The sequence below is a fragment of the Anser brachyrhynchus genome (genome assembly GCF_964034855.1).
Source record: "Anser brachyrhynchus genome assembly, chromosome: 3".
In the NCBI taxonomy this organism is placed as follows: Eukaryota; Metazoa; Chordata; class Aves; order Anseriformes; family Anatidae; genus Anser; species Anser brachyrhynchus.
Window position 1 is genome coordinate 2,996,108 of NC_137696.1, and position 27,742 is coordinate 3,023,849.

Consider the following 27,742-nt stretch of genomic DNA (forward strand, 5'->3'; position numbering starts at 1 on the left):
GGTTCATTTTAGGGTCCTTCTCTTTTTTTTTATTGTCATATAAGTATTTAACAAAAAATATCTTTGGAGTCCAAGCATGAACAATTTATTAAAAAAAAAACAAACTTTTTTAGAGAGGCTATGTGCTATTTTATGTGTTGATCAGCAATACAATCCACATAACTCATAATTTAGTAACAAAGTTCAAAACTACTTATTTGTTATTGAATCAATGTAGCTAAGGGAATTTGATTTTCTCCTGGAATCAAAAACATTGACATATTATAAATGACTTTATTTTAAAGTCTTTAAACTGTTCATAAAGAAACTAAAGAAAACAAACACACAAAAAACCTCAACCTGACACAGAATAAGGAAGAATTCACGACTTCTGTAATTCTTCCAGTGCAGTGTGCCACACTCATACATGCTCAGAGTCACTTTAAGCACTGCTGATTTATTCTTGCAGAATGCGAATGCAATAAAGCAGAAAGCTGTGCCTTTCCTTTCCTGCTCTTCAGGTGGGATTTCAGCCTGACTGCTGGTTCAATAGAAGCAACATTCATTTCTCAGGTTGCCTCCCCCACCCCTCCCCAAGATTTATTTGGATTACTTTTGTTTTCTTAATCTCCAGGGAGGTACAATACTCTTGTATTCACTACCACAGTTATTTGTTTAAAAGTCTCTGAAAACTTGGAATATTGTAAAAATTATTCCAAGTTTCTTAGCAAGAATGCCCATAGCAACTTAGTAAGGAGTTATAATACATCACCAGTATAATGTGCTGGAAACATACTTCCAACTCTTAACAAGTAGCCGCTTTCCAGAGACTGTCAAGCGGTGCTGGAGAAGCAAAGCAGAGAAGACAGGGTTCTTGAAAAATCATAGTATAGTAGCCCCAGCTCTTCCCTCTTCCTGCCCTTTGCTCAAGGTCAATGAAACCTAGCATTTCTTTATTATTGCTGTTGTTTGTTATGACACCTGTAATAAAAATCCTTTTTTTCTTCCTTTTCTAAAAACAGTTCCTCCAAAGTAAAGTACAACAATAACTAAGAGCTGTGAACAGTGGAAATTTCACTCCTGGTTTTAAAGTGTCGTGCAGTCCTCACAGCTTTGATGGGGTCCACATACACAAAATGATGCTTCAAACTTGTCACGGTAGTTATCTTGCCTCATTAAGACTGTAGAATTATTAAAATAGTTACTAAAATTTATGAGTACAGGAATATTTTTGTCTCAACGTGGAGGGAAAAAAATAAACACATGCTACAAAGCATGCACGTGAATGCTTTGTGATGTGGCTGGATTTGTCTTTAGTATTTTGGTTCCACCCTTTGACTGATCTGTTCTGCTGTGTCAGGCATGATAATGTAGCACATTGCTAAACATTGGAAAATGGACAGACACAATGGACAAAGTGTCAGGAAATATGGAAATTCCCAAGCAAGTACCAATGTACGTTAGTGGTGTGAGCATCTGCAGAGTCAATGAAATTCATTTCTGCGTGAAAACTCACATCTAAGGCATAAAAGGTTTTTTGAAGGTTGAGCAACTTTCAGATCTATATTCAATTGGAAGGTGCAAAATAGAAGGTATTGTGTCCTGTAAATCAGTGGCTGCTGTGCCGTTACGCTGACTGCCATCCACTAGTGTAAATTGCCAGAGGGAGCTGAGGAGGCTGCAGTGATTTACAGATAGTTGTTCAGAGGCTCAGGATACATGATCTCTAAACTAACAAAGCAAAGGGAATGGACAACATGATGGCAGAAGAAATTTAGTATTGACAAGCGTGTGGCAAGGCACTTGGAAAAGAATCATTTGAACTACACAGTGAAGTTCTGAATTAACTGTAACCGCTCAGGAAGAAGACCTAGATGACCCTGTCTGGAGGACAATAAAACACCCAGAGGTAGGAAAAGAAGCAAACAAAAACACCACACAAAAGGAAAAATAATGTACTGCAGTTCCCTTAATAAGGCTGTTTCATAATCACTGAAAAGATGCTTGAAGTTACTCCTGCTTGATCTAAAACAAAACCCCATATGTTCCTCTGACATTTACTATTAGCAATTTATATTTCTAACTATTAAATACACTGCCTGATAAGCCTTTCACTTACTGTGTGACTTAGTCAAGGAAGCTTCATCAACCAAGAGCAGAGTACACCATCACAACCAATTACTCCTATTGCTTCAGAGGAAGAGTGCTCTATCTTGATTATAATATGTAAATCTCTGCTTCTTCTCATGACAACATCACATTTCCACCTTACCAAGCCCACAGGAAAAAAACAAACAAACAAAAAAAAACAAATTTCTTTATAATATATTCTATTTTATGACAATAGAAAGCAGTTGTATTGCTTTAAAAGAAGCAACTAATTATCATGGTTAAATGAGCCAGAATTAAATTTTAGATTCTTACCATTCATAGCTAGTTATAACCAGCATAAGCTGTGAAAGGATTACATGTCACCTTTGTGTTTTATTAACCATACTGAAAAAAAAAATTAAAAAATCAATTGAACTTAGATGAGGACTCAACAGGTCACGGAACAAACCTCTTTAACAAGGCCCCAATGCAACCTCACTAATGAATTAATTGCTCTGTTCCCCATCTCAGCTTGGTTTCTTCAATTTAGTGGTCAACAGATGACAGCAATTATCATTGCTATATTAATACCTAAAAGTTTCAGTTAATATTAGGGCTGTTGGAAGCCAGCAACAGCTGCCTCCTTCAATTCCTCCAACCCACCCAAAGTAAAATAAAAAACAGAAAGAAAGGGTCCATATCCTAGAGAACTCACCAAACCCTCAGTAGACTGTTTAGTTTTTTCTGTGGTCATACACTTTCTAGACTGATCTTTCCTTTATCAGACAGCCTTTTCCCCCTTCTCAGACCAGTTGTTGTTCCTGACAAGTGTAGGGCTTTGCATTTTTTAGATTACATCTTTTAGACTACTTCAATTCCCATAAGAAAAATAAATCAGAAATTACAAGTATATTAAACGCCACCCTTGTAAGAACAGAGAATTCCTTGCATTTACTCTATTTAGTGTTATGGTAATTCCCAATTCACTGGGGCATGCTAATATACTGAAAAACACGAAACGTGGGTGGTGTTTTTAATTTCATGCAGATGGCTCCAAATTAGGATGCTTGGGTTTCCCTTTTATTGGTAGTGATTGGTGGCAGCATCATCCGTCCTCACTAACTTTTTGGTGAGAAGAACAGCAGCACTGGTTTGTTTTATAACTCTGCAAGAACACACGAATTCCTTTCCTTTTTCTTTCAGTTTGGGTTAAGTTTTTAGTTTTACTGGAATCAGCATACTAGTACAGTACGTGAGGTGACTAACATTATTTTGGCATTTTAAGTTAAATTCTTTTGAATCCCACTACATAGGAAACACTGTAGTATAATGAAATCAAGACTGATCTGCATGGTTACGTGAAGTTGCCTCATTTTTTTTCCTTAATCTCACAAATAGCCAATTCTCCACTGAACATCTTTACCCATGTCGATACAAAGCAGTTTTAGCTACAACTCTTGCAGCACCTCCCCAGTGCATGAACTCCCAGCTCACCAGGGATTTCCTGGCTGCAAAATCAGGAAAAGAAACAGAATTATGGTTTCTCTGTGCAGCGCACCCACAAGGGATACTGGGCACAAGAGGGATGGGCTCTCACAGGGCACAAAGTCTGGCCAGGAGCAGAGGTAGGAGGCTGGGAGCTGGCTGCAGGGCATGACTTGCTGCAGAGCCAAGCCTAGGCGGCGCAGGATGCCCCGTACTCCTGGGGGAGCAGCCGGGGAAGGCACCGCTGCCTGTTAGAGGGGAAATGGAGACCAAGGGTCTGGCTTGGGCTGTCAGGGAGCAGCAAAGGCAGGTTCACAAAGAAGGGCAAGCCCAAGAACCGTGTACGGTAAGGCTCAGCAGGGGCACCGTCCCATGGTGCCTGAACAAGACGAGCAGATCTGGCGACAGCAGTGAGAGTTGGCCACTACGTGCTAACCAGCGGACAAGTGAGGAACAAGAAAAGGTCTCAGATAAGTCTGCAAGTCTGGATCTGAGATACCTGGCCAGACACAGCTGCACCACAGCTCAGGCAAGGACCAGAGGCAACAGACTGGGTCTAAACACACCTCCCACACAAAGACAGCCCTTCTTGCAGCAGTCTGAGCCAAAGTCACAGCTGCACCATGTCAGAGCTGGTGTTGAGCACAAGCAGCCAAACACCTGGGAGGGATGTGATGAGGGCTGTGATGCAGGTTACAAACACCTGAGGGACTGCTGATGGCGGAGCCAGAAGTGTCATGTGCAAATGGGTGCTGCAGAAGTTGTCTGTGCCTCTGAGCTGGCAATGAACTGGAAGTACAAGGCTAGGGGTGATGTTTGTGATGGCCTGGGTAAGCTGTGACAAGGAGGTGATTAGGAATCTTAGGCTGCTCTAAGTAGTTTTGGTGGGTTGGAAGCTAAAGCAATTGCTAGGTATGGTGGTCTCAAGCAGCTATTGTTACCGCTCTACTGCTGAAGAAACTTTTCCATAGATGAGGAGAAAATACAGTATGCCCTGGATGGAAGGGCAACTTTCCCCTTGAAAAGACAGATTGACTACAAAACTGAGACAAGCTTGTCCAGAAAGAGGGCCTCAAAAGCAGAGAGTTTGTTACCTCGATCCTAACTGAGGGAAGTCTGTGTAGTTGAGGGTTCTCACAGCACTAGCAGCTTGCTATCAGCATCAAGTGTGGGGCTTTATGGACCATAAGATCCTGTAAAGAAGCTCTCAGATTTCCACAGCTTTTTTTTTTTTTTTCTCAAGCCAGCTCAGCCTTGAAATTGCTAAGACCCATGCCAGCATCAAACTATGAAGCCATAAATAAGCTTGTTTATTGTAAGTCTTGTGCTTAATAATTCCTGCAGCTTAGGCAAACAGCAGTAGTAAGCCTCTCTAACAAGTTCTGCCTGGGCTTGTGTTGAAGCTCTGCCAGTTCTCCGTGTGGATACTAAGAAAGCCTGAGAGCTATTTTGATGGTTTCATTCCTTCAAACATTTATTGACCTAAATCATTTAGTTCTCAGTAACAGCACCACTGGGGAGCCGATGGTAAATCATACCATCTCTGGTACTTGAGTTTAAAACTCTAAATTTACCATATCTGGTGGACTCAAGCAGGCCATAAATTCTTCTAGTGTTCCTAAAGCTTGACTGTCTGTGGAAAAGGCTGCTCCTGTTGTGCTGCCTTGTGTTTGCAGCCATGCTGGGATGCAGAGGGCCTTTCGGTGCCTATTTCTCATTTAGCTTTAGCGTGGTGTAGCCCCTTCCAAGTGTTAGGGTTCTTGTATGCCACACACCCTTAAAAATATATGTATGGTGTAGGTCGAGAGCAGTGTCAAATGGGGCTTCGATCTTCTTTCCGTCAGAATTCCACCCTGGAGCAGCTCTGTGTGTGCATTAGCTTCTGAAAATACTCCATTCCAGCAAGGATTTACGCTGTCCTGCCTTCAGTAATGTAAGAAATAAATCTTAGCTCCGTGAGATGAGATTTTTACCTCTGAAGGAATAAATTTCTCACCTCCAAAGAATGAAATGAGAACGGGTGCTTGGATATATATGAATGTACGGATCTGCTGGCTTAAAATTAAGTGTGCAGGTGGATTAAGACAATCCTTCCCGCTGCATTTCTGCTTACAAAGTAAGGCTATACAATATTCAGCAGCCAGCATCCTAAATCAAATAAAATTTTCCTGTTTTCTGACTGGAAGGTAATTATTCCACATGTAGCTATTGTAATCTTTCAAGAGAAAAGTAGCAGTGACAAAAACCCAGACCTGTCCCAGATCTCCATATTGATAAACACTCTTTGGAACCGCTCTGTTGGCAGGCGTAAGAACAGGAGTTGGTCTGTTAGTACCTCAGCACTTCTGTTTCCGACCAATTTAAAAAAAAAAAATAAAAATCTACAAGACTTTGCTGCCAGCCTGGCTGGCTGGCTGGCTGGTGTTTAATAGTGCTACTCCATCAGGGTTGGAGGGAGACCTATTGTGAATAGCAACAGTTTGTCCCAAATCTGTCATAAATTGTCAAACCAAATATTTTCTAGTCAATCACAGTGGCTGAAAAAGTTCTGGATTAAGGCAGTGTGATTTAACACATAACACTAGGAATATTTTGAAGGAACTTTAAAAGTCAGGTCGCCACGGAGTATGTAATTCCTAAGCAAGGCGTCTTATGGGGGGGGAAGTTCTCTGGTGCACAGCGTATCCTGAGCCGCAGTTGGGATCTCAAGCTGTCATCTCAGCTTGACTGGCTCACAAAGTTGGAAGTATGCAGACAAATGTTAAACAATGCGTTCCACAGTTTTTAGCCCTAACGTCCAGTCTGTGGTGGTTTGCAAAGGAGTTTTTGCACTGGCAGGAATACGTTGAAGTAGTTTTGTGGCAATGCGATGTATGTTTGGAGGTTGTCTTGCCCTTTTATACGTCTGCAACCTCCTCCCTTCATCGAGAGGAGACATTATGAAGTTTGAAGTTACAAATCTCTTATGCAGAATATGAGCCCCACAAAATAAAGGTAGTTGTTCATCTTGGAGGGAGTACATTTGAATCCAAAACTCATCTTTAGGACAGAAGCAAGACATTAAGCTCTTTATGTTAGTAGGAACATGAGTTTTTCTGCCTGGAACACGATTCAACAGAGCAGTCAACCATTTCTTTAGCTTTGAAGATGCTGAAATGGACCCTGGGTTAAAAAGAACCAGTTCCCAGCCTGTCTCTAAAAATAGTTGCTTAGGGCTAAAATCTGAGTTTCCTTTCTGGAAGGATCCTGGGGGATTCTTGCTGTGGCCAGATCTGTTATATGAAGATCCAAAGAGACTCATCCTCCCTTCTCAGTTGAGTTCTTCCTACTCTTAAGATTTTCAGTACTCAGTAGTATACCCCAGGCTCTCATATTTTGAGAGGGATTGCACTCCCCTTAAATAATATGGGAATCCCATTTTTCTGTCTCAAGGGTGAATGGTGTAAGGCACTTATAAATCATTGCAGATTGTGGTTGTTGTCAATTGCCATGTAAATTAAGGCCATGCAAGTACCTTCTACTGTTTCATCTTCCCTTTCATTTGTAGTCTGGTTACTACTAAATATTACATATTTGGTGAAATGTCCTAAAAAAACATTACTTTTTAATTTTAACAATCTTCTTTTTTTTTTTCCTAAGTCTGCCAGTAGCTGACAAGGTAGAAAGATATGCTTTTCTCTTTCATTCTTATGAAGTTAGAGACAGTGCCAATTTAAACCGTGACTGAGGCTCTGCAATGATGCAAGTCTATCTTACTACTTCAAATTCAGTGATGCAACCTGAGTTTACATTAATTACCTTTCAAGGATTCAACCAATTTAAAGCTTCTGGACAATGACAATTATCTGAAAACATTCCTACAGCTTTATTTTCTTCATTTACTTTTGTTTGCTACCCCATCTCATTCAAAGCAGTCAGGACTGGTTTGCTTCTCTCTTTTCTGGAAATTTGCACTAGGAACCAGTGTTAGAATCAGAATCCTGATCTAAGAGCATGATGAAAAACTTTGCACTCCAAGTTGGAAATGGGAGAGGAAATTGTTCCTGTATACTTAAGAATTGTACTCAAACAGCTGATTACACCTTTTCTTACACCTTAATAGATGCTTACACCTTTTAAGGGAAAACTTTAAACCTGAGAAGCAACAGGTAGTTTTCTACGTTTCCCTTGGGGATAGTGTACTCTTCTGTATTTTGCTTCTATACAAACAGTTCAAAATTTTAAAGTCATGTCAGTCATACAAGCAAACAACCTTGCATGGCATTACATGTTCCCCCCCCCCAGATAGATCAAGCCCTGAATGCAAGACCAGACAAGTAAATAATGCCAGCATGTAAAACTAACTTGTAAATACATTACTTTTTTGGCATTTTTTTTGGCACTTTGTGGGGCTTAACTGTACTTCAATTGAAGAATGTCTTCTGGTATGAACTGAAATTATACCTCTATGCCACAATATCTCAATATCTTTTTTTTTTTGGGGGGGGGGGTGGACAGGCTGGCATAATTCCTTGCGGACACCTGAAGGAGTTGCAAAATAATAAAATTTAGGTGAAGGAAAAGTTTCTTCTCTTAATTTTTGTTGTTGTTGTTTTCTTTTTCCATACAGTCTTAAAATGAAGGTCACATTTTCTGGCCTTTGGCAGATTGTAAGCATGCTGGAACACTTCACATTACGTAGACCATATTTGTCTGAAATTACAATATCGTACCTATAGTCTGCTGCAGGCTCAAAAGTAGACTATGCCTCAGGTACTGTTTTATGCCTTTGCTTTTGTTACTACATCCTGGTAAGTCTTCAAAAGGGAAATGAAATTATCCTATACAGAAGAAACAACATACAGAAGAAACTTCAGTTGTTAGGGCCTGAATTCTCACTGAAACCAAAGGCAGGTATCTTACTGACTAGAAGAAAGAGTCTTTAATCTATCCTGGTTTGTTTACTAACGAAGGAGCATGAAAGAGATGCATGTTCTTGTCTCTGAAGAGGAGGTGAAGGAACAGCTAGTGCAAGGAACACAAAAATTGGTTGTGCCAGACTAATATGTGGTTGTATGTGAGCTTGGAGACTGCAACCATCTTCAGACTTCCAGATCTAGAGGAACACTTTGGCTGCAGCCTAAAAGCTACGTGTACATAAGCTCCCCCAAGCCAGTCAATCTTCTTCCCTTGACCTGCCAGGAAAGAGCGATGTAGGCATGGAACCAAATTAAAGCCCAAAACTTCAGCCCAGTCCTTGACCTGAATAGCGAGTGAGGATCTGGATCCTGGCATTTATACGTGATAGTTTATATGCAGCCAAAGTAAATACTGTAGTCAGAGGTCATGGGGCTAGATTTTAAAAAGTCCTGCATAAGGAAGAGATCTCAGAAAAGCAAATTAAATAACATTAATGTCAAGAAAAGTAATTCTGATTGCTGTATTCTTTATCTGTCATAACTAGACAGACAAAAATTTATGACAGCAATTTTGCCTTTAAGGTCATTTCCTTTATTTATTTATTTAATTTATTTTTTTTCAAGAGGCTCTATACTAATTTTCCTCACAGAATGACTAACAGAAATATGACCCTTGTGCACCTTTTGTAGTTAACTAATTAGGTCAACTCTAACCACTAAGCCCCTATGTCAGGTTATTTCTATTAGTGATAAGGAGCAATTGACCTTAAAACATTGAAGCCAGGTAGATGGGCCTGTTCCACAAGGTTGTGGATTCTAAGCTCCCTTCCTAGTCCTTAAAAACAAACGAACAAACCACAACCTCAAAAGCTCAATTGCATACAGGTAAGACTGACTTTGAAGAATGTTCTTAAGTATTTGTTAAGATTGAACAACAGGCTGCGTGAAAAAGGTGCCTTAATGTGAATTCAAATTTTGCCTTGTGGTAAGTAGAAAGAGGTTTGGATAGATACTGGTAGCATTATTGTTACTTTCACTAGATGGAAATTGTGAAAATGTGCTGTTCATAAATGAAATGCTGTTTTTGCAATATGCAAGTCAAAAGCCTTTAAATTACTAGAAGTTACAGTTTCAAGGAGATAACTTTAAAGAAAGAAACTATTGTTGGATGTCTCCCCCTGACCCCCTCCATAGATTATCTCCCTGAAGAAAAAGAGTGAAAAGTGTAACTGTTAATAGTTCCTGAGGTAGGGTTATGGGAAGATGTTTTTTCCTACTTGTTCACTCTCCCTTTCTTCTCCTCCAGGCGAATTATGGTAGCTTTCCAAAACTTTGAATATCCTTGGGACGTTCAGACCAGCATGTTCTTATCGTTGTGTCTCCTGAATGCACTGCAGATTTTGTCTAAGGTTAAACAAATACTTAAGAGTGTCATCCAGAGATCTGTCCTTTGGCAGGGAGAGTGGGGAGGATATGGGCAGGTATCCAGAGGAGTGGGCACCTCCCGTGCTTTGGAAATTCACCCCTGAACAACTGAAAAAAAAAAAACCTAAAATACTGGTGGAGTGCTTGAGAAAGGTGTGTCATTGCCCTGGCAGTACCAGACATCCACAAATCAGTGCAACGTGTTGGGGCTTGGCCTGTGCCTACCGAGCTGCACTCAATGCCAGTATAACCCCAGTGACAGACCCTGTGGCCGCTTCAACCCCTGAGACAGGCCCAGCGGCTACTCCAAGCCCTAAAACAGGCCCCAAGGCTGAGCCAGGGAAATAAACTGTACCAGTGTCAGTTGCACCCCTAACCAAGATGAAAAAATGGTTTAGAGAGTCAGATCATTTAGAAAGCAGAGAAACTCCTGCTAAGACTAGGTATGGAGAAGATGAGGCCAGGCCATCGGAAGAACAGGAGGATGAAGATGTCACAAAAACCTTTGAGGCTAGTAGTTTTTTCAGATAAATGTAAAATTGTGATCTTACGGTTGCTGTCTAAAGGGAGGTCTGTGTTGCTGCCAAAGATGTGATTTCCAGCACAAGGAGACATTTCTGCTCTAGCAGCAATTTAGCTAGCTCTAGTAGCAGTAGCATCATGGTGACAAGAGCCCAGAAAGGTGACTTCTGCAACGCGACCGGTGATCTCGGGTACTGGAATGGCAGGTTTCTCTCTTTCCGATACTTGATTCAGGTATGCACTGAAGCCCTCTAAGAAGGCATGGAGAACTGTGTCTGTAATGTAGACAGGAGAAGTGATAGTTGAGCCACTTGCTGAGCCTCAGCTGAACAAGATGACAATCTCCTCCCTCACTGCAGCTTTTCCCTTGGCTCTGCTGCAGCACGGTGGCTATTTTCCATTTGTCCTTCCAGCCAGATCTTGGGCTGCTGTTGTTACCTTTTTGCCCACTTCCACTGCTACCTTTGTAACCGCGGTTTTTACTGGGAGAGATGCCATAAGCCCTGCTGAGCCCAGGGCGGTGTGGGCATCTCCTCAGCCTGAGAGCTGCAGGGCAGGACCAGCAGGCAGAGCTGAGTCTGTTTCTGTGAGTTTGTCAGTGAAGGTATACCTATTGGGTAGCACTGCCTTAAAACACACTGCCTTTTCCTATATGGCACCCCCAAACCTGGAATAGCATTAGAAATATAATGCTACCTTTTCCACGTTACGTAAAATCTCTTATCTAAAAATGTAGAGTTGTGTAGTCTTTTTCTGTTTGCGAATTGTGAAACCTTTTGGTTTTCTTATTGTCTGGGTTTTAACTAGTCCATGGGTTATGGAATAGTTGTTGCTAACACTGCGTTATAAATCAGTGTTAAACATTCCCAAGGAATATTAAACCTAAATTTGGTTCACAGAAAACAAATTTCCCCTCTTCCACAGAAAATGCTGTAGTCTGTCCTATGCACTATTAATAATGTTGAATAAAGCCCCAAATTCTGCTCCCACTCTCCTTTACCAGGCTTGGGCTCGCAGCAAAGCCTCCCTCTGACAGTCTCCCTCCAAGCACCAGACGCTGGTTTGCAAACAGCCCTGGGAGGGACAGCCCATAGCTTCTCAGCTCTGGCAGCTCTGCCTCTAACCTCCCAAAAACAGAGAGTGTGAGTGGGAACTGGCGTCCAAAACATGTCTGGGAGAGTAATCAGTTGTACTTGGACTTTATCATGCTGCATCCTTGCCTGCTCTTTATAGCTAAGCAGCAAACAAGACTTGGGACTGTCCTTGCCCTTTCAGACTTCAGCAGATCTTGAGCTCTCAATTTCGAGCAGTCTTGCAATGGAGAAATCCATACCCTGGGGAGGGAGTAGCCTGTTGTTTAGCCTAAGTGGGTATATCGACGAGGAGAGGATGAATATTGCTCCTAGGTGTCCAGCACTCACGTCTCTGTACTGTGTGTGACTTCTCCAGTCCTTTGTGGCTGTAAAGGTGTCGTCTCTTGCCCCTGTGTACCAAGACCACACAGGGCACGATTGTGTTATGGCTCATCTGGTGGGGATTGGCTTCCAAAGGACTTGCCGAAGAATAAAAACTTACATTTTTTGTGGGATATCTGCTTATATGCAAGAAATGTCCTCGTGCAACTTGGCTCCACAGCCACTGAGCCTGGGTAAGTCAGCTAGGGCTGCTGTCACCCCAAGAAATACTGCTAGGCAGCCAGATTATATGCCCTGAACCGTTTCTTCAGGGAATCCATCTTAAACTCATTTTAGGCTAACACAGTCAGAGCTATATATTACATAAAGGGGCTGCTAACCCTTTATATCTGCTAAGTGTGATTGAAACACATTACTCACAGACTTTCTCACTACGTGGACAGTTTTATCCGAGAAAACAATCGTTGGGGGGGAAAAACTCCCTATGCAGACAGTCATAGAACAATGTTAATGACCCAGAAGGTTTCTTTGCCCTGACTTTAAACAAGAGCCAGCTGCCAGAGGGAAAAGCACAGAAAATTGTCGGTTCAAGGGTGTGCTCAGATTCTTCCCCAAGATAAAAAAATGTTGCCTTAGGACTTTGAAGTATTAACAATATTGACAGCATCAATGCAAACCTCTGTATTGGTTCTTTGTCAATAGTGTTTTTTCTTGATAATGGGACTGTGCAATGCATCTTCTCTGTATCTGCGTGCTGTAAAACTGACAGCAGTTAGGCATGAGCAAGCCCTTGGGGAAGGCAGGCACAGTGCATGGAGTGTGTTCGTTTGTTAAATGAGCACTGCAGTATTAACTAAAGCTTCACCAGGGCTGGGGAGGAAGGCTGTAAGGAGTGGGGGGTGAATGATAGATCCATCTGGGGCCAGATGGCTGCAGATACTCTGCATAACCTGAGACAACCAGCAAAGCAGGAATGAAGGAGAGAAGCCTCGTATTAAAATACTGGCAGAAGTTCTCTGTAACCAAGAATGAGGATTAGTATTCTTTCCCTTTTTTTTTCCATGACCTTCAAAACTTGTCCTAATGCAGGTGATGCTTTTGGTTATCCATTTTCTTTTGGCTTTTTAATCTGTTCAGGTTTCCTAGACTGAGCAAGGGCTTGCTGGTGCATACTGCTTCAGCCAACAACTGCAGCTGAGAAGAGCTGCTGGTGCCCAGCAAAGTTCATGGCATGGCAGAAAGGCAAGAACCTCTCTGTGCAGCCCCAGTAGGTACCATCACACTGCTGCAGGAGGGCTCTGCCCCTTCCTTTTCTCCCCATACCAGCTGCAAGGATTTAGGCTCAATTCAGAGCCTCCAAAACAGCAGCTGACTAGGGGGAGGAAAGGAAAAGAAGGAAGTCTGCTCTATTTGAAAACACAAATGTGCATTTGAAAGTTTATGCGTTGTTGGTCTTTCTCATCCCGTGCCTGCTTGGACTTCAAGGAGAAGTTGCTTGGCAAGGGAGCAATCCTCTCTCGTTGTGCATTCACAACGGTATATAAAATACAACAAGCGTCTCCATCTGCTTTTCTGCCTTTAGTTACTTCTGCCTTAGTTCTGTGCTAAAAAGGCTTGAGAGTGGTATCACTCAGATAGAAGAAAGTGTAGCAGCTTGTTTTTTGTCTTCTAGTCTTTATGTTAATGAAATGATACCTCTGCTTAGAAAGGGAAATACTAATTATATTCATTTCTAAAATAAATGTCTTCTATCCCCAGTACTAGACTTCTCACATGACCACACATTCATCCTGTAAACTGGGAGGAAAAAAAATCCAACAATCAAACTATCCAACTGATAGAGCCAAACGTACTGATAAAATCAGACTTATTCTTCACAATTGGAGCAGAAATGGTATTGTTATATTTCTGGGTGAAATAATATGCTATGATTCCAAAAAACCTGTGTCTAGAAAGAAACAGAAGTGATTTTTAGATAAAATCACATTAATAATGCTTTTCCTGTACAGGAAAAAAACCCCATGATTTGTGTTTGAGTCTGATATTCCAGGAGCTGATAACACTGATATGCTCATTCATTTCTGCAAGGCTCTCAGGAAATGTCTAGAGGCTATATGAATAAGAATTGTTAGCATTCATGAAAGTGCCTGGGTGCTTTGTTGCCAGGAAACTGTAATGAAAGTATAGCAATGCCAGCTTGATGATAGGGATACGGGGCTGCTGCATTAATCCTGTGTTTCGCAGACACGAGATCTCTATCATTTGCAAACATGAATGCGTGCACAGGCTGGCAGGGATTTTTGGAAGGTCATTTCACTAATAGTTTTCTAGAAATGAAGAACATTAAAAACCCCATCCAACAACAGCATCACCCCAGAGCTCTGAAAAATGTCTTCTGCTGCTTCACATGCAGTTTTATAGGGTGTTGTGCTTGTGCATAAAGTATTTGTACTGGTTGCTCCTTAGATGTGGGGAGTATGGCCATAGTGACTTGCCTCTGCAAGGACCAGGGACCACCAGGTGTTAGCGGTGGTTAATAAGCAGAGAGATGCTCGTATTTTTACTACAAAAGGCAAAGGAGGGACCTAGTCAATTAAGAAAGGGCTTTTCTATACAGGCTTTTGTGTGAGCAGAATTAAGAAAATATCTTTGAGTCACAGGATGTAATGTAACGTATAGGATTTTACCAAAATATGGAGGGTTTTTGTTTTTCCTTCTGCCTTATTTCCTGTTGTTTGCTCAGTGGGAAAGACATAAGGTTCACATCTACATTTGCAAGAGGGTAGTTTTTTTAATGGTCTGTCCCATACAGGGAACTTTCTGCTGTCCTGCTGACTTTCAAAGGATTAACATCAGTTCCTAGTAAGGGTAATGAATTCTAGTAAGGTTTTGAGTCTCCTTCTTTGTCTTTTAGCAGTCATTCAGCAAAATGTGTTTAAATTTGTGGAAGAGAAGTATAGTCAGCTGTGGCAAAGACTACAGAGAAGTTGAAAGTATGTTTTTTAAAGCAACAGCTTTTTCTCACTCTTGTCTTTTGTCATTAGGCTGGGATTTTCAAAGCGGGGAAAAGCCCTGAGAAATAGAGAAAAGTTCACAGTGTCCTTGGGCTCTGCTGGAATCTGCTGCAGGAGACTTCTTGCAAGTTCAAAGGGCTGATTATAATGAAAGTCTGAGGCTGCTTTTAGACTTTCTATTCTTTAATCTTCAGGGAAAGCAATTTTTGTGTATGGCTCTTCTAAAATGACTCCATACATCTTTTATAAATACCCGGTGGAAAGCACAGTTCAGCTGGATCAGTATGCGGGCGAAGGACGTCGGCAGCAGCTGCGGGTCTCCTTGCTGCGAACAGTGCCCATCACCCTGGAGAGCTGTCTCTCCTCTCAGCAGCTGGACTATCATTGCTGTCTTTACTTGCCGTCATTTTGAAAGCAGCAGGCCGACATCTTGGTCTTAATTATTCCAATAGCACCTCTTAAGGAATGCTTAAATAATGAGACTTCCCTGAAAAGGTAATGCAGAAGTCGTGAATGCTGCAGTGAAAGGCAGCTCCTCGGTAGCGCACAGAGAGGCTATTTGTAGCATCTCTTTGGAAATTAGATACTGTGATATGACATTTCCTTTTAGCAATCTTGGGAGGCTCCTCCAGTGCTGATAGCAATCATCTCCAAAGGAGGAAAAAAAAAAAGCGCCCTAACCTCTGGTAAATGTATCTCTTGAGGGAAGCAAAACCAATCTTGTGAGAGGTATTGCCCGGCTTCGGAGGGAAGGAGCCTGAGCGAATGTGCCCGGCGTCTTGACCTTTCCAGCCAACGGGACGTGAAAATGCAGAGATGAAAGAGGCAGAGCTTGTCCATCAGGTGGGAGTTTCTAACAGAGAACAAAACAGCCCCAAAGCATTGTGTTTCCCTTTGTGTTAGAGGCCTCGTCTAAACAGATTCAGGGAAAAAGTGAGATGGTTCCCTGGAAAACTGTTGGCCCTGTGAAACAGGTAATGGGTATAGCTGCTGCCGCTCTCTGACAACAAGCGCTTTCTTGCCATGCCTCCCTGTTTCCCCCCAATTAGGAGGGACTCTTTCATCAGGGGGATGAAATCTGACCTTGAGCTGACTGTGGTGGGTGGAAGCCTGGCAGATGTCTGTGACAGAGCAACCATCAGTCAAAGGGATGTCTTTTGGGACTGATAACTGAGATAACTTTGGACTGTGTCACAAACGGGGTGGCTGAAAATTGGGATCCTTATTTAGCTTGCAAGCACTGTCACTGTCCAAGGCATCTGATATTTCTTAGGCTCTTGAGGATCCTCACTTAGGGTCAAATCACTCCTGTCTTTAATCAGCCCTACCAGCCATACTAAAACTTGCTAGCAAAAGGTCCCACACCCAGGAAGAGTTTATCTACGTTAATTTGGAAAAGGCCACTTGCTGTGCTAAATTCAATGGTGTGACAGAGCACGGACAAAGTGCCTGCTGCAGAGGTGCCCAGCCACCCTTTTCCTGCGTGTTTCTCTCCCTGTTTCCGTGCTTGCTTTGAAGCAGGCCCTTTGGTTTCGTCCTGCCCTTGCTGTTGGTGTCAGCAGAGCCACAGCTGCTGGGAGTGGAGGGATGGGCAGAGCAGGAGCAGAGCAGCCCACATCCCCTCTGCTGTCAGCGTGCAGGAACATCTCGATTGCCGCAGCTTTGCCATGTGGGATTAACATCATGTCTTTGGCCCGTGTGTAGATATGAGGAGTTTCATTTCAGCCTTTGAATGGTAAATACACCTTAAAACTGCACTGACTGTAATTTCAGTACTTTACTAGAATTAATTTCATGCATGAGCAGGTTGCTTTTTGTTCAGAGGCAGGACACATTTTTCCCGAGCATGCCAGACGGGGCTGCTACATGAGATAAAATGCCCACATGCCATTATATTGTCAGTCTTCCCCTCCTCGTTAAACAGGGGAGGGATTAGCTGGGGGTGTGCTGGGAGCTGCTCTGCAGTTTTCCAACATGACCCACGCTGAGCAGTGGCTGTGCCCTCCTGATCAGTCTGTGGGACCCGGGTGTTCAGCTGAGTGTGTGTTGTTGGTAAAACCTCTGTTCTTGCTCGCTGACTCGTAGCATTACTGCAGGCATCTCCTTTCCCTTCTTTCTTGCCATCCTCTTTTATCCCCCTTCCCTGTCCGGGCTGCAAATTCCTTGTGCAGAAGGAGCCGCGCTGCAACACCGCCCCTGCAGTGGGCTTTCTGTCTTCACTGAGTGGGTGCTCCGGATGTTTTATATGGCAGCGTGAATTGTTATTGCCAATAAGAATATCACCATATTTATCCCAAGGCAAGGAGGAAAAACATAAATTCTCTCTGGCAATGCTTATCTGAAAGTATGTGTACAACAATATCCCATGTACATTTTCTAAGGATGCCATCATCATTATAGCAGCAGTGATGCTTCTTATATCCAACATAAATGCTATCACGGGTTTTTAATGCCGTCAGGTATCACTGAAATACTGTATTAGTGTTCTGTGTGTTTATACACAACTTTTTGCTACTCAGGAAAGTGATATTACTTTAAATAATTGTAGCACTGCTTACACCTCGTATCAAACATGTAAACTATAGCAATTGAAATACTTAAACATAATACTAAAAAGAAAATTCTGTACCTTAGTTTTTCTTCTGTTCTGAACTCTAGTGAAGAGTGGTGACTCTTTAATGCAGTGATTATATGGCAGATCAGAAATGTTTCTAGTGCTTTCTTGCTGGAACCGTAGCTCAGCGATTGAAATGCAGCTGGCCCCTCTCCAACAAAACCCTTCTGACTGTGCTTTTAAAACAGATGATTCTTGCTGGAGCTCATGCATGAGCATACAAGATCTCAGTGGCTGGCTTTGCCCAGCAGTGTTGTATCAGCTAGGGAGATGGTGCTAAGCAGAAAGGTAGACACTTGAAATTAAGAGCAGTTTTAGGGTTCTTCACTCTGCTTTGACATTGCTTTTGCAGCACAGTACAATTTATCTCCACACCATTTTTTTTTTTTAAGAGAAATATTGGCTACTAGAGGGAGAATAGGTTGTGTTTGCTCTGGACATGCATGCTTCTCATTCATGTTAAAGACCTCTATATGCAATTACTGACACAAAGCCTGTTTTTCGTGTTATGGTCTGTGTGATCCTAATCTAATTTTATCTCATTGAAACACAATGAAGTCAAAATTACAAGCTGTAGTTTCATTAAAATACTTAGTTTGACTTGATCTGAGTATAGATTACAGCAACCATCATCTAATGCACTTTGCAGTTATTATTAAAAAATAAATGATGTTACAAGTTGAAGAAATAATTGATAATAAACAAGTAATCTCTGCTCAGTAAAGGTTATTTCTAAAAGAAACTAGGACTGGGTAACACTGGCAACTTGGAAGAGAAAAAACCTTTCTGGTAGTGTTTAGCTTCTTGCTAAATTCTCCCTAAAACACTCTTTTGTAATATATGCCACTTCCCAATTATTATTTTTAGCTGGCTGAGCTGTTCAATGCACTTGTCTGAACATCTCCGTTTCTGCTCGTGGACAGTGAACGAGATCCGTCCCGCACTGCCGAGTGAGGAAGAGTGGTCAGTGCCTTCTGAGGGCTCGGTACCCGGCACACCGTGAAGGGATGCTCTCTTTGTGGGGGTCGATCTGCAACTGAAGCAACATGGGCAGGGGTTTTGGAGAGCACACCAAGCTCTACCTACCCAGCTCTCTTTCAGAAGAGGCCAAGTCCTGCAGTCCTTCCTCCTTACTCAGGCCAAACCGGCCTTTGAGGCTAATGGCAGCTTTGCATCATGTTTATTTTTTCTTGGGGGGGAAAGCAGAGTCAGTTCTATACATCTCCAGGGGCTTGGCAGGAACTGCAGGGATGGATGTTTGCAGTGGGCTGCTTGTGCTGCCCCCCTGGCGGGCTGAATCCTCCCTTGTCCACCCCAGACAGGAACAGAGCTTGCATTCATCAGCCCACAGCTCTTCTCGTACTGGTGCTCCCCATATGCCCCTTTCTTCAGAAGAGGACCGCCTGCCCTCGCCAGCCCCAGGTAGCGATCTGTCACCACGCGCCTGCCTCTGTTTGCTATTTGTGTTGTGGCCTCCTCTTTGGTCCCTTGAAATTCTCAGCGTGACTCTGCCGCTGCCACGCTGGGCAGGAGACTTGGCTCGCTGCTGATTGCTTCGAGCCTTATTAGAAAGCCAGGTATGTTTATTTTTCATGAGCAAGTATCAGGAAAATGGCTTTTCCGGAGCGCCTAAATATTTCATTCCAATCGAGTGGAATCCGTAGATCCTTTGAAGATGTGTGTTGTCTTTGAAGTACCTTCTGAAATAGTTTTCTTATGGATATTAGCATATTCAGCAGTTCAGGCCTACACCATCTCCTTCCCCGGGGGTTACAGATAAGGCTTATCTTCAAAAAGCTGACCTGTACTCAGACTATTTTTCTACCGATCCTAATCTTAACATTAAATACAAGAAGGCTTCGCATAGAAGCACTGTATTAGGAAATAAATGTGCACTATACTAACTCAGAGCGATCTTTCTCAGTGAATTTGGCTTGTCCAAATCCTCTAAGTGTTTTCTCAGGGAGCGTTATTCCAAGAATGCATTCGTCTGTCTTTCCCTGTAGATATTGATCACATTGTACTGAGGTCAATACGAGATTTCTCAATGATTTTCAGAATTTTACCTTAGACTTCATATCCATTTATATTTTCCTAGGTTCCAGGTAGGTTTTTTTTGTTTGTTTGTTTTTGGGGGCTATAATAACTTTAATTTCCACTGGAATTGCAGTAGCTCCTAAAGATCAGGGAGCAAACAGTGAAATAGAGGCAGCTATGCTTTTTGTGCCTATGACCTTCCAGCATCCAGACTCAAGTGGCTGTTGACTATCAGTTGCCCTCAGCCTGTAGTGTAAGGTGTTCACTAATTCACATCCTCGGCCCTTCTAGGAAAAGGGAAAGGGAGCTTCTGCCTGAGTAGGAACAGAAATAACATGGGAAATACAGAATGAAAGCTGAATTATTACTTTCTGTATGACATCAAGCAAACCTTTTGTGGCCTCCAGAGAAACTTCACAGAATCATCTAGGTTGGAAGAGACCTCCAAGATCACCGAGTCCAACCTCTGACCTAACACTAACAAGTCCTCCACTTAAACATCTCACGCTGTTTAACTTATTCCACACAACTCGTGGCCTCGTTCTGCAGCCTGCTGTTCCCCAAGGCTGGTACCTGGAGGACCCTTTCCTGCCTTAGACCTAGATGCCCTGACAGCAGCCGTAGCTGATCCCTGGGCCTAGCAGGCCAGACGTGCACCTTGCAGCTTTTCTTTCTTGCTGATGAGGCGGTCGCCATCAGCATCCTCTGTTCTGAGGCTTTGGATGTGAGATGGCAACAGGTAGCTGCTGAATCTCATGACTCATTGAAAAGCCTCAAAGAAAGCCCACGCAGCCCCACGCTTCTTCCCTCTTTAATGCTAGCTGTGGAGAAGACAATTACAGCAATAAACGCTTCTGTAAAATGGGCACAAAGGGGAGGATTCCTCCTCCACAGAAATGCTTTTTCACACTTTTTTCTTTAATCTCTATAAGGAGAGACTTGAAATGCGTGGCTATTTTTGGTACTGAGCAGTGACACTTCTTAACTCAGTGGCACCAGCCAGAGACAGCTTACGTGTTAATGTGTCGTGTAAATCCCAGGGTGCCTCCGAGAGAGCGTCTCTAAACACGGCATTGCAATAATTCATTAGAAGTTATTAGAGATTTCTGTGGCTTGCTTATCAAGTGCTGTCATATTACCTTTTGACATAACAGATTGCCTGTGTTAATTGAATGATGTAACAGAAAACGGAGCAAATGGAGAGCTCAGAGGCTGCCACCGTACATGAGTTGTAAATAATAAGAACTTGATAGGGAAAAATTATCAGAACATCTCCCTATTATATTTAATAAAGAAACAACAAATTGCTACGTTCTTGGTTGGTTGGGAAAAATAATGGATTGAACAATAGACAGTCTCATTTCTCTTTCCAACTGTGCAGAAATTAAATGTCAACTACAACCACTTATTCTTCATTTCTACTTCTATGTACCATACTTTTTCTTGTCAGGCTTCTTAACTGAAAGTGAAGGGAGAGGGGACAAAAACAAGCTCATTTCTGAGAAGCCAACAATACATTTAAAATGCTGGAACGTACTCTGTGAAACTCCTGAGTGCTCCTTGTAATGAGAAAAGTTTCGGGATAGGACGAACTTTTCCTGTTTTGCAAAGCCATCTCTCCTTAGTAGTATAAAATAGAAACTGAGAGGCTGTGTTTCCACGGGTAGGATTTGAGGTGACAACTGTATGTCAAAGGGGAAAGTGGTTTCCTGTAAAATATATATGAATGTAAGCACTACATTTGTTTCTCTGTTCTTATGTACTTCATGTGATTATTCCCACATGAAGTAGGTTTAAAATTCTTTGAAACTAAAGGGAGATGAAAAATGCAGGAAAAGGGAAATCAATTTGCAGAAGAATAAATGAAGCAATTAGCAGTAGATTGAAGGAGCAGAGAGGCAGAGTGGTGGATTCAGCTCTAAGCTTTGGCTGGAGCTGTTCTGGTTCAGCTCTGGGTCAAATCTAAGAGAACTTGGAAATGGTGCCACGTATCCAGCAGTTTGAATGGTTGCTTCTTCCAGCTTTGGTTTGATTAATTCTCCCAGATGGTGAAATTCAAAGGTTATTTACAAATTGCTACCTCTTTTGTGCGGTCCAGAAGAGGATTTGATCTTGATGCTCAACCTGGCAAGCTGAAGGAAGTGATCTCTGCTCCAGGAACTGGGCTTTACTCTTGGTTAGGTGAGCACCATGAAGCAGTTGTTTCCCTGCTGCTCCCACAGAGCATCTCACTGCCCCTTGTGCGGAGAGATGTACTCATGCATCTTCTCTGGGAGACGCCCAGCGTGGTGCAGTCTCTACTGCAGCACTAACAGCAGATCCAGAAGGAGCCTTACAAGCAGCACTGCTCACTTTCTACGTGCAGAAAATTCAGCTGCCTGTACCCAAATGCTGCATTGGCACTAACTCACCACCCCCCTGTGTGTTCAGCTGCAGCCCTTTCCCCACTCCTGCCCCTGCAGCAGCTCCTCCTTGCCTCCCTGGCTGCAGGACGAGGTGCTGAGGATGTCCCTGGGTTTGCTTCTCCAGCTCCGTGCAAGAGCCAGGAGCTGCTGGCTGGGGTGGGTCCTTCTCCTGCTTGGGCAGAACTGGTCAGCACAGTGTATTGAGCCCTTCTCCACTGCTTCCCTGGGACAGAGGGAGGAATTGTCTGGGAAATCCTCTGCACCATCCAGCGGGAAGCATGTGCCAGCTTTCTGCTGGAGAAACGAGCTCAGGCAGTTTTGGGCACAGATGTTTCTCCATGCTCAGTATGGCTGTTAGCCCTTTGCACCCTCTCTCATTTCACAAAGGTCTGCATAAGGGGTATCAGCGAGGTCAGCCTTCAACCCAGCCACCCATTTCTCTTTCTGCTCTGGCAAGGAATCCAAATAATCCCAGTGGATGTGCTTTCTGCAGTGGAAATGGGCTTGGACAGCAGCTGCTCTGTGCTCACTGATGTCCTGTGCAAACAAGTCTTGGTGCAGCCTCCAAACACGGTGATGGGCACAGGGCTCTCCAGGAAGGGGGGCACCTGGGAAGGAGGAAGGTGTTTGCCAGCCGTGACATCCAGCTGCTGGATGAGCCACGAGCAGCAGTTGTCGTGTTGTGTTGTATATTGTCATCGGTATCACAACCACAGTGGTCAACGGGAGGGATGCAAATAGGAAAGACATGAGGGAAACGGGCCCACTGACACTTAGAGCTTCACAGGGCTTCCCAAACGGTGGCCAGGACAGCACTCAGCCTGGCACACAGCCTGATGTGACGCTGGTCACTGGGTGCTGCTGCCTCTGCTGCAATTGCTGCCACTGCTCTCCCTGAGCCACTGGGCTCCAGGTGACCAAAATCTGGCTGCCAAAAACTCCCGGCTCCAGCCTCAGCTGCTAGCAGTGCCCTGCCAGATGGGCTGGCTGAAGGACCCCAGCATCCCCATCCCCAGTGTTTCATTGAGAGCAAAAAGGCAACTGTGTGAAAGAGCAAAGGGGAAGGTGCCAAAATCCAGCACTGGTGGTAGCTCATTAAAACTGTATGGCTCCAAAGGAGAATTTCAAGCTGACAGCTTGATACTTATTTACTTGAAACTGCCTGCTGAGCCCTGCTGGAAATTGGATAATTCTCCTTGTTTAATGTGGATTCGTGCAGCACTTGGTTTAATTCTTAATAGAGTGCAAACCTTTCTTTTTCAACCATCGGGGGATTCCATTTGGATGCTCCACCAGGAAGATATGAAGCATCTTTGGCAGCCCCCAAGGGAGCAGAGTGGCAGCCACCACATGTAGAAGTTAGCCAGGACAAGCGCACCTGCCTGAATTGAAGCATCATCTCAGGGACGGCCACCAAAGAGTGACAGCAATGGCACTGCACACCCACTGCAGACCTCATGGAGGGATGCGTGCTGCTCACTTTTGTTTCTGCAGAGTTCAAAATGGAAATGCACAGGTGCATGTTTTGTGCCAAGCGGGTGTTAATACACACCTGAATGTTAGCTAGAGAATGAGCCCACAGAGACAACGGTATGTGGATGAGGAGGAGGATGTCAATGGGTAGGGGCAATGCTGTTTGCTCCTCATGAATTTGACAGCACAATGAGAATCCAGCAGCCTGGCCAGGAGGACAGTTCCTGTAGCTGAGATAAAGAAGTTCACAAAAGTCTCAATGGGGAAGGCAGAAATGACAGCTAATTCTGCATGGCAAGGTAGATTTTAAAAGCACCCCCAGCCTGTGGCTCACCGTGCCAGGGAGCAGCAGGCCTCAGGAGGAAGCTGAGTGTGTGTTTTTCCCTGAAGACTTCACAGGAATCAAGAGAAGGATAACTTGCCTGATGAATTGATCCGTAACTTTGACAAGATAATACCTTGTTCCCAAACAATGGCCACAGAGGACCCTCATGTCACTTTGTGAAATCAGTCTCTTTAGTGGTGACAGCTTGGCTTTCTGCATCAAATTAGTAAATACACGCTCAGAGTATGCAGCTGAGTGGGAGCTCACAGCAAGCTCCCCACAAGACGGGGAGATGTCTGTCTGTCTGTCCCCTCCGTTCGGCTGCCAGCTGAATGGATATCTCAGCAAGCTCAGGTAGAAGTCATGGTCACCAGCATGTTCTCAGAAACCTATTTCTAAATGGGATAAAAAAGAGGATTACAGCAGGTAGGACGTCACCACTGGCCAAGCTGTTAATTGCTGCCCTTTGATGCTATTTGCATGTAGAGGGAATAAAGTGGGAAGTACTGGGCGAGTAAGGGAAGCTGGGCATAGTCATGGGAAGGGTGCATCTGAAGGGTGTGAATGAATGAATTCGCATCACTCATTAAAGTCTAGGCTGTCATTTTCTGGCCTTGTGACCTGCTTTAGAACCCCGGGAGACAACAGTGTGTGCCTGAGGGCGTTTCTGAGTGAGCAGATCCATTGCAAGAGGTCAATTACACCAACCAGGAGCAGAAGGAAGTGCAGAAGACTATGGTCAGGAGTTAGGTGAAGCCCAGTTTGTCTCCTTTGGAGACTCACAGAAACACCAAAGGTCCCATCTCTGAGTCCAAGCCCAATTTCTACAGCAGGTGGAACAGGCTTTCCAAACCAAGAGTGAAAGGTAGCAGAAACTCTTTGTGGTAACACAAGGAGGAACCTTGAAAATGCTTCATTAACCATACCCAAGTGACGTCTTTACTAAATGCTTTTATGCCAGGGAAATAAAGGAGTATTTGGGAATGTGTGTTCTTGGGTTTGGTTTGGATTTTGGTTTACAAACTTTGACACTGGTTTCTGAGTGTAAAATATTTAATACTTAGAAACTGACAGCTGTGCTTTCCACCAGGTTTTCAAGGAAAGGAGGTTGAAACGCTTTTGTGGGTACGTATGTGTGCCTTTATATTTGCTTTTTTCATTGATATCGACACACTTATCTATGAATGGAAGTCTCAAAAATATCACATTCTGGCAACTTTTGTAAGAATCAGACTGTGTATAGAGTGACTTCCCTAAAGGCTCAGCCTTCTTCCAAACATCCACCAAAAAGCTTAATTACAGGACGCATCCATAAGGAAGCAGACTTCCTGCTGGATCCCCATCTTCTACAACTAACATGGTAGTTACTGAAATTGCAAAAGATGTTACGTGCTTGGTATGAGAATGTGTCAGACTGAAACAATATGAATTTCAAGGCAAATATTAACTCATTGCTGAACAGAGCCATTAGAAGGGAGAGAGCCACAGAGACAGAAATGGATCCAAGGAGCAAAACTGTGCTCCCTGTGGATGTTTGTTAAAGACGGGCAAGTAGTGCAGGTGCTGAGCATCTCTAACCAGAGCAATATTTAACTGAGGGCTGCTTAGTTATACTGAATGGACTAATCTATTCCACACTGTTTACGCCACTTCCCTGGCCATAATTTGTGTTGGATTGAATTGCAATCAGAGTGCAGCCGGGGAGATTTTGCTGCTTTACCCTGGGTGCGCTGCACGTGCATTAGCTGCTCTGACTTCCATCTGTAATGGAAGCTTCCTATGGAAAATGGGAAAATATTTTCCATTTCATGGGAGGATCTGCCCAGGTGGGGAAGCTTATTGCGTGCCCTTATGGCTGGCCTTAGGATGCCTCGAACAGCAGCATGTGGAGGCGTGGTCAATGAAAGGTTGTACCAGAGGCCTTGCTTTGTAGCTTTGTTGGTCAGAGCTAGCAGAGGCACAATTGTCTGAGAAGAGTTAGTAGATGCTCTACAAATTAGGGTACATATTCTTTCACTTTTCTAGGATCTCTGGCTGATGCTGAAAATAGTTATATTGTATTTTATTATTTTTACCATTGTTTTTTATTCTTTTATTATGCATGCATGTATAGGTTTATCTACACACGCTTTTTAGCTTATTCTTCTGTTTCTAATTTGAACGTGGTATTCACTGTCATCTCATTGCACTTTTTCCACGTCCTCCTTAAAACTTTCAACAAAATTCCAGCGATGTGCCCAGTTCCTTCATGGGGGGTCCCATGCTCCGCCCATCTGGCTCACATGCTGTGTTGGCTCCAAACCCCTTCTGTCGTGGCTTTCTGTGTTCCTCTGTCTCTCTTCCTAACACTCTGCCAATGCCTTTAGGTTTTACACATGGGGCCCGTCTGTCTCTTCCTTTTCCTAAGTCATCTCATTAGCCTGCATGACCCTGGCTGCCACCTACGCTAACCACTCACTAGCTAATGTTTCTCTTTACCTTGCCCTCTTAGCATCCCACTTGGAGCCTCCCCTTCCCTCTGTTTCTTTGACACCTGTTCCTACTGCTCTGCTCCTCACACAACTTCCCCTGCGTGGGCCAGTGCTCCCAGAGCCGGTGCCGTGTCTGCCAAGTGTGGTCCTTCTGCCATGGGACCTCCCCAGCGGATGGTGGGGACTTGTGGCATTTATCTGATTTACTTGGCTAGCCCAAGTCCATGTTTTTAGCCCTATTCCTGTGACTCCCCCGTCTCATTCCTGTTTTTTGGATATGATCAGCTGTTATGATGAGTCTTCACTGAAGGTAAGGTTTTGGGGTGTGAGGCCTTCTCAGGCCAATAACGCTGCAATGACTGACTGTGTCCATGCAGCAGATGTCTCAGTCCTGTGTGTAGCTTCCAGACAGCGACAGCTTCAAACAGACCAAAATATGTATTATGTATTGCATTATTACTTTTAATCCTGCTTATTTTGTTGTTGTTGTTGTTGTTCTTGTGTGTCCTGCTGCCCCCCTGGAGCCAGTGCTGGAGGAGCCCACCTACCTCGCAATCATCCTCAGGAACTGTGCCAGCACCAACAAGGGGGAGCCATAGTGGCTCTGGTGGCCACGGCCACGCTGGGTTTCATCCCTGTTTCGGCATGGCAGTGGGGCTCCTGCTGGGGGCTGCTCGCAGCTGGTCCGCTTGCGGTTTGGAAGAGAAAACGAGGAGAAAAAAGTTACCAGTGGAAACCTGTAGGGATGTATGGACGTGGACGTGTAGATCCATTTATCGGTGCAGATCTCTCTGGTTGTTGTGGATGTATATTTATGGATACAGATCTCTAGCTATTGTGGATGTATAGATCCGCTTATGGAAAAACATCTCTGGCTGTTGCGGATGTACAGATACGTAGATATATGTTGCGGATGTACAGACATTGACAGATGCTGGCACCAATCCTGTGTACAGATATTATAGTCATCTGCGTATCTAGCCATGAATCCACCCAGATAGCCGTGGGTGGGCAGTGTGGCGGGCAGGCCTGCACCACCCGTGTTACCATTACAGCTCTCTGCCCGCACGGCTAGGCAGGCTTTGACACACACAGAGCCCACCAGCTCCCGGCGGGAGGCCTCGGGCGGCGCCCTGCCCTCGCCACGAGCAGCAGCCACCCGCGGCCGCCCCTCCCCACCCTGTGCCCTTCCTCCTCCTCCTCCTCCTCCTGCCCTCCCGAGGGCGGGCTGCAGCAGCGCCCTGCCGCCGCTTGTCCCCGCCGCGCCCCCGTAGCGGCCCGCCGGGGCAGGGCGGCGGCGCCACAGCGGCATGGGCTAGGCCGCGGCCTGCCTCGGGCCCGGCGGCACCGGGCCGGCAGCGGGAGCGCGGCGGGGCCGCGCCATGGCGTCGGTGAAGGTGGCCGTGAGGGTGCGGCCCATGAACCGCAGGTGAGCGCCGGCCCTGCTGGGGCAGCCGCGGCGGGCAGAGCTCGTCGGCCGCTGCTGGGGAAGCGGCGCGGGGAGGCGGCCCCGTGGCGGTGAGGTTGCGGCAGGCTGCGAGGGGCGATGCCGAGTCGGCTTCGGGTAGCGCGGGTCGCTTGCAGGGAG

At 44.3% G+C, this 27,742-nt stretch overlaps 1 protein-coding gene across 18 annotated transcripts in view; it reads left to right on the forward strand.

Annotated features, from left to right (window-relative positions):
• The first annotated feature begins 9,218 nt into the window (after positions 1–9,218).
• Positions 9,219–27,742, forward strand: part of KIF16B (kinesin family member 16B) — a 158,170-nt gene continuing 139,646 nt past the window's right edge. For 7 of the 18 annotated variants that reach the window (XR_013949285.1, XR_013949286.1, XM_080587145.1 and 4 more), the window contains exons 1-2: positions 15,631–15,672; positions 24,774–24,808. Coding sequence is in view for 14 of the 18 variants with exons in the window: in XM_080587145.1 (XP_080443271.1) it covers positions 15,646–15,672; positions 24,774–24,808 (62 nt within the window). In the remaining 4 variants the exon portion in view is untranslated. Of the gene's footprint in view, positions 9,339–9,423; positions 9,439–15,365; positions 15,673–24,773; positions 24,809–26,678; positions 27,584–27,742 lie in introns of those variants that run through there. The other 11 variants (XM_080587138.1, XM_080587142.1, XM_080587133.1 and 8 more) reach the window with 9 other exon arrangements.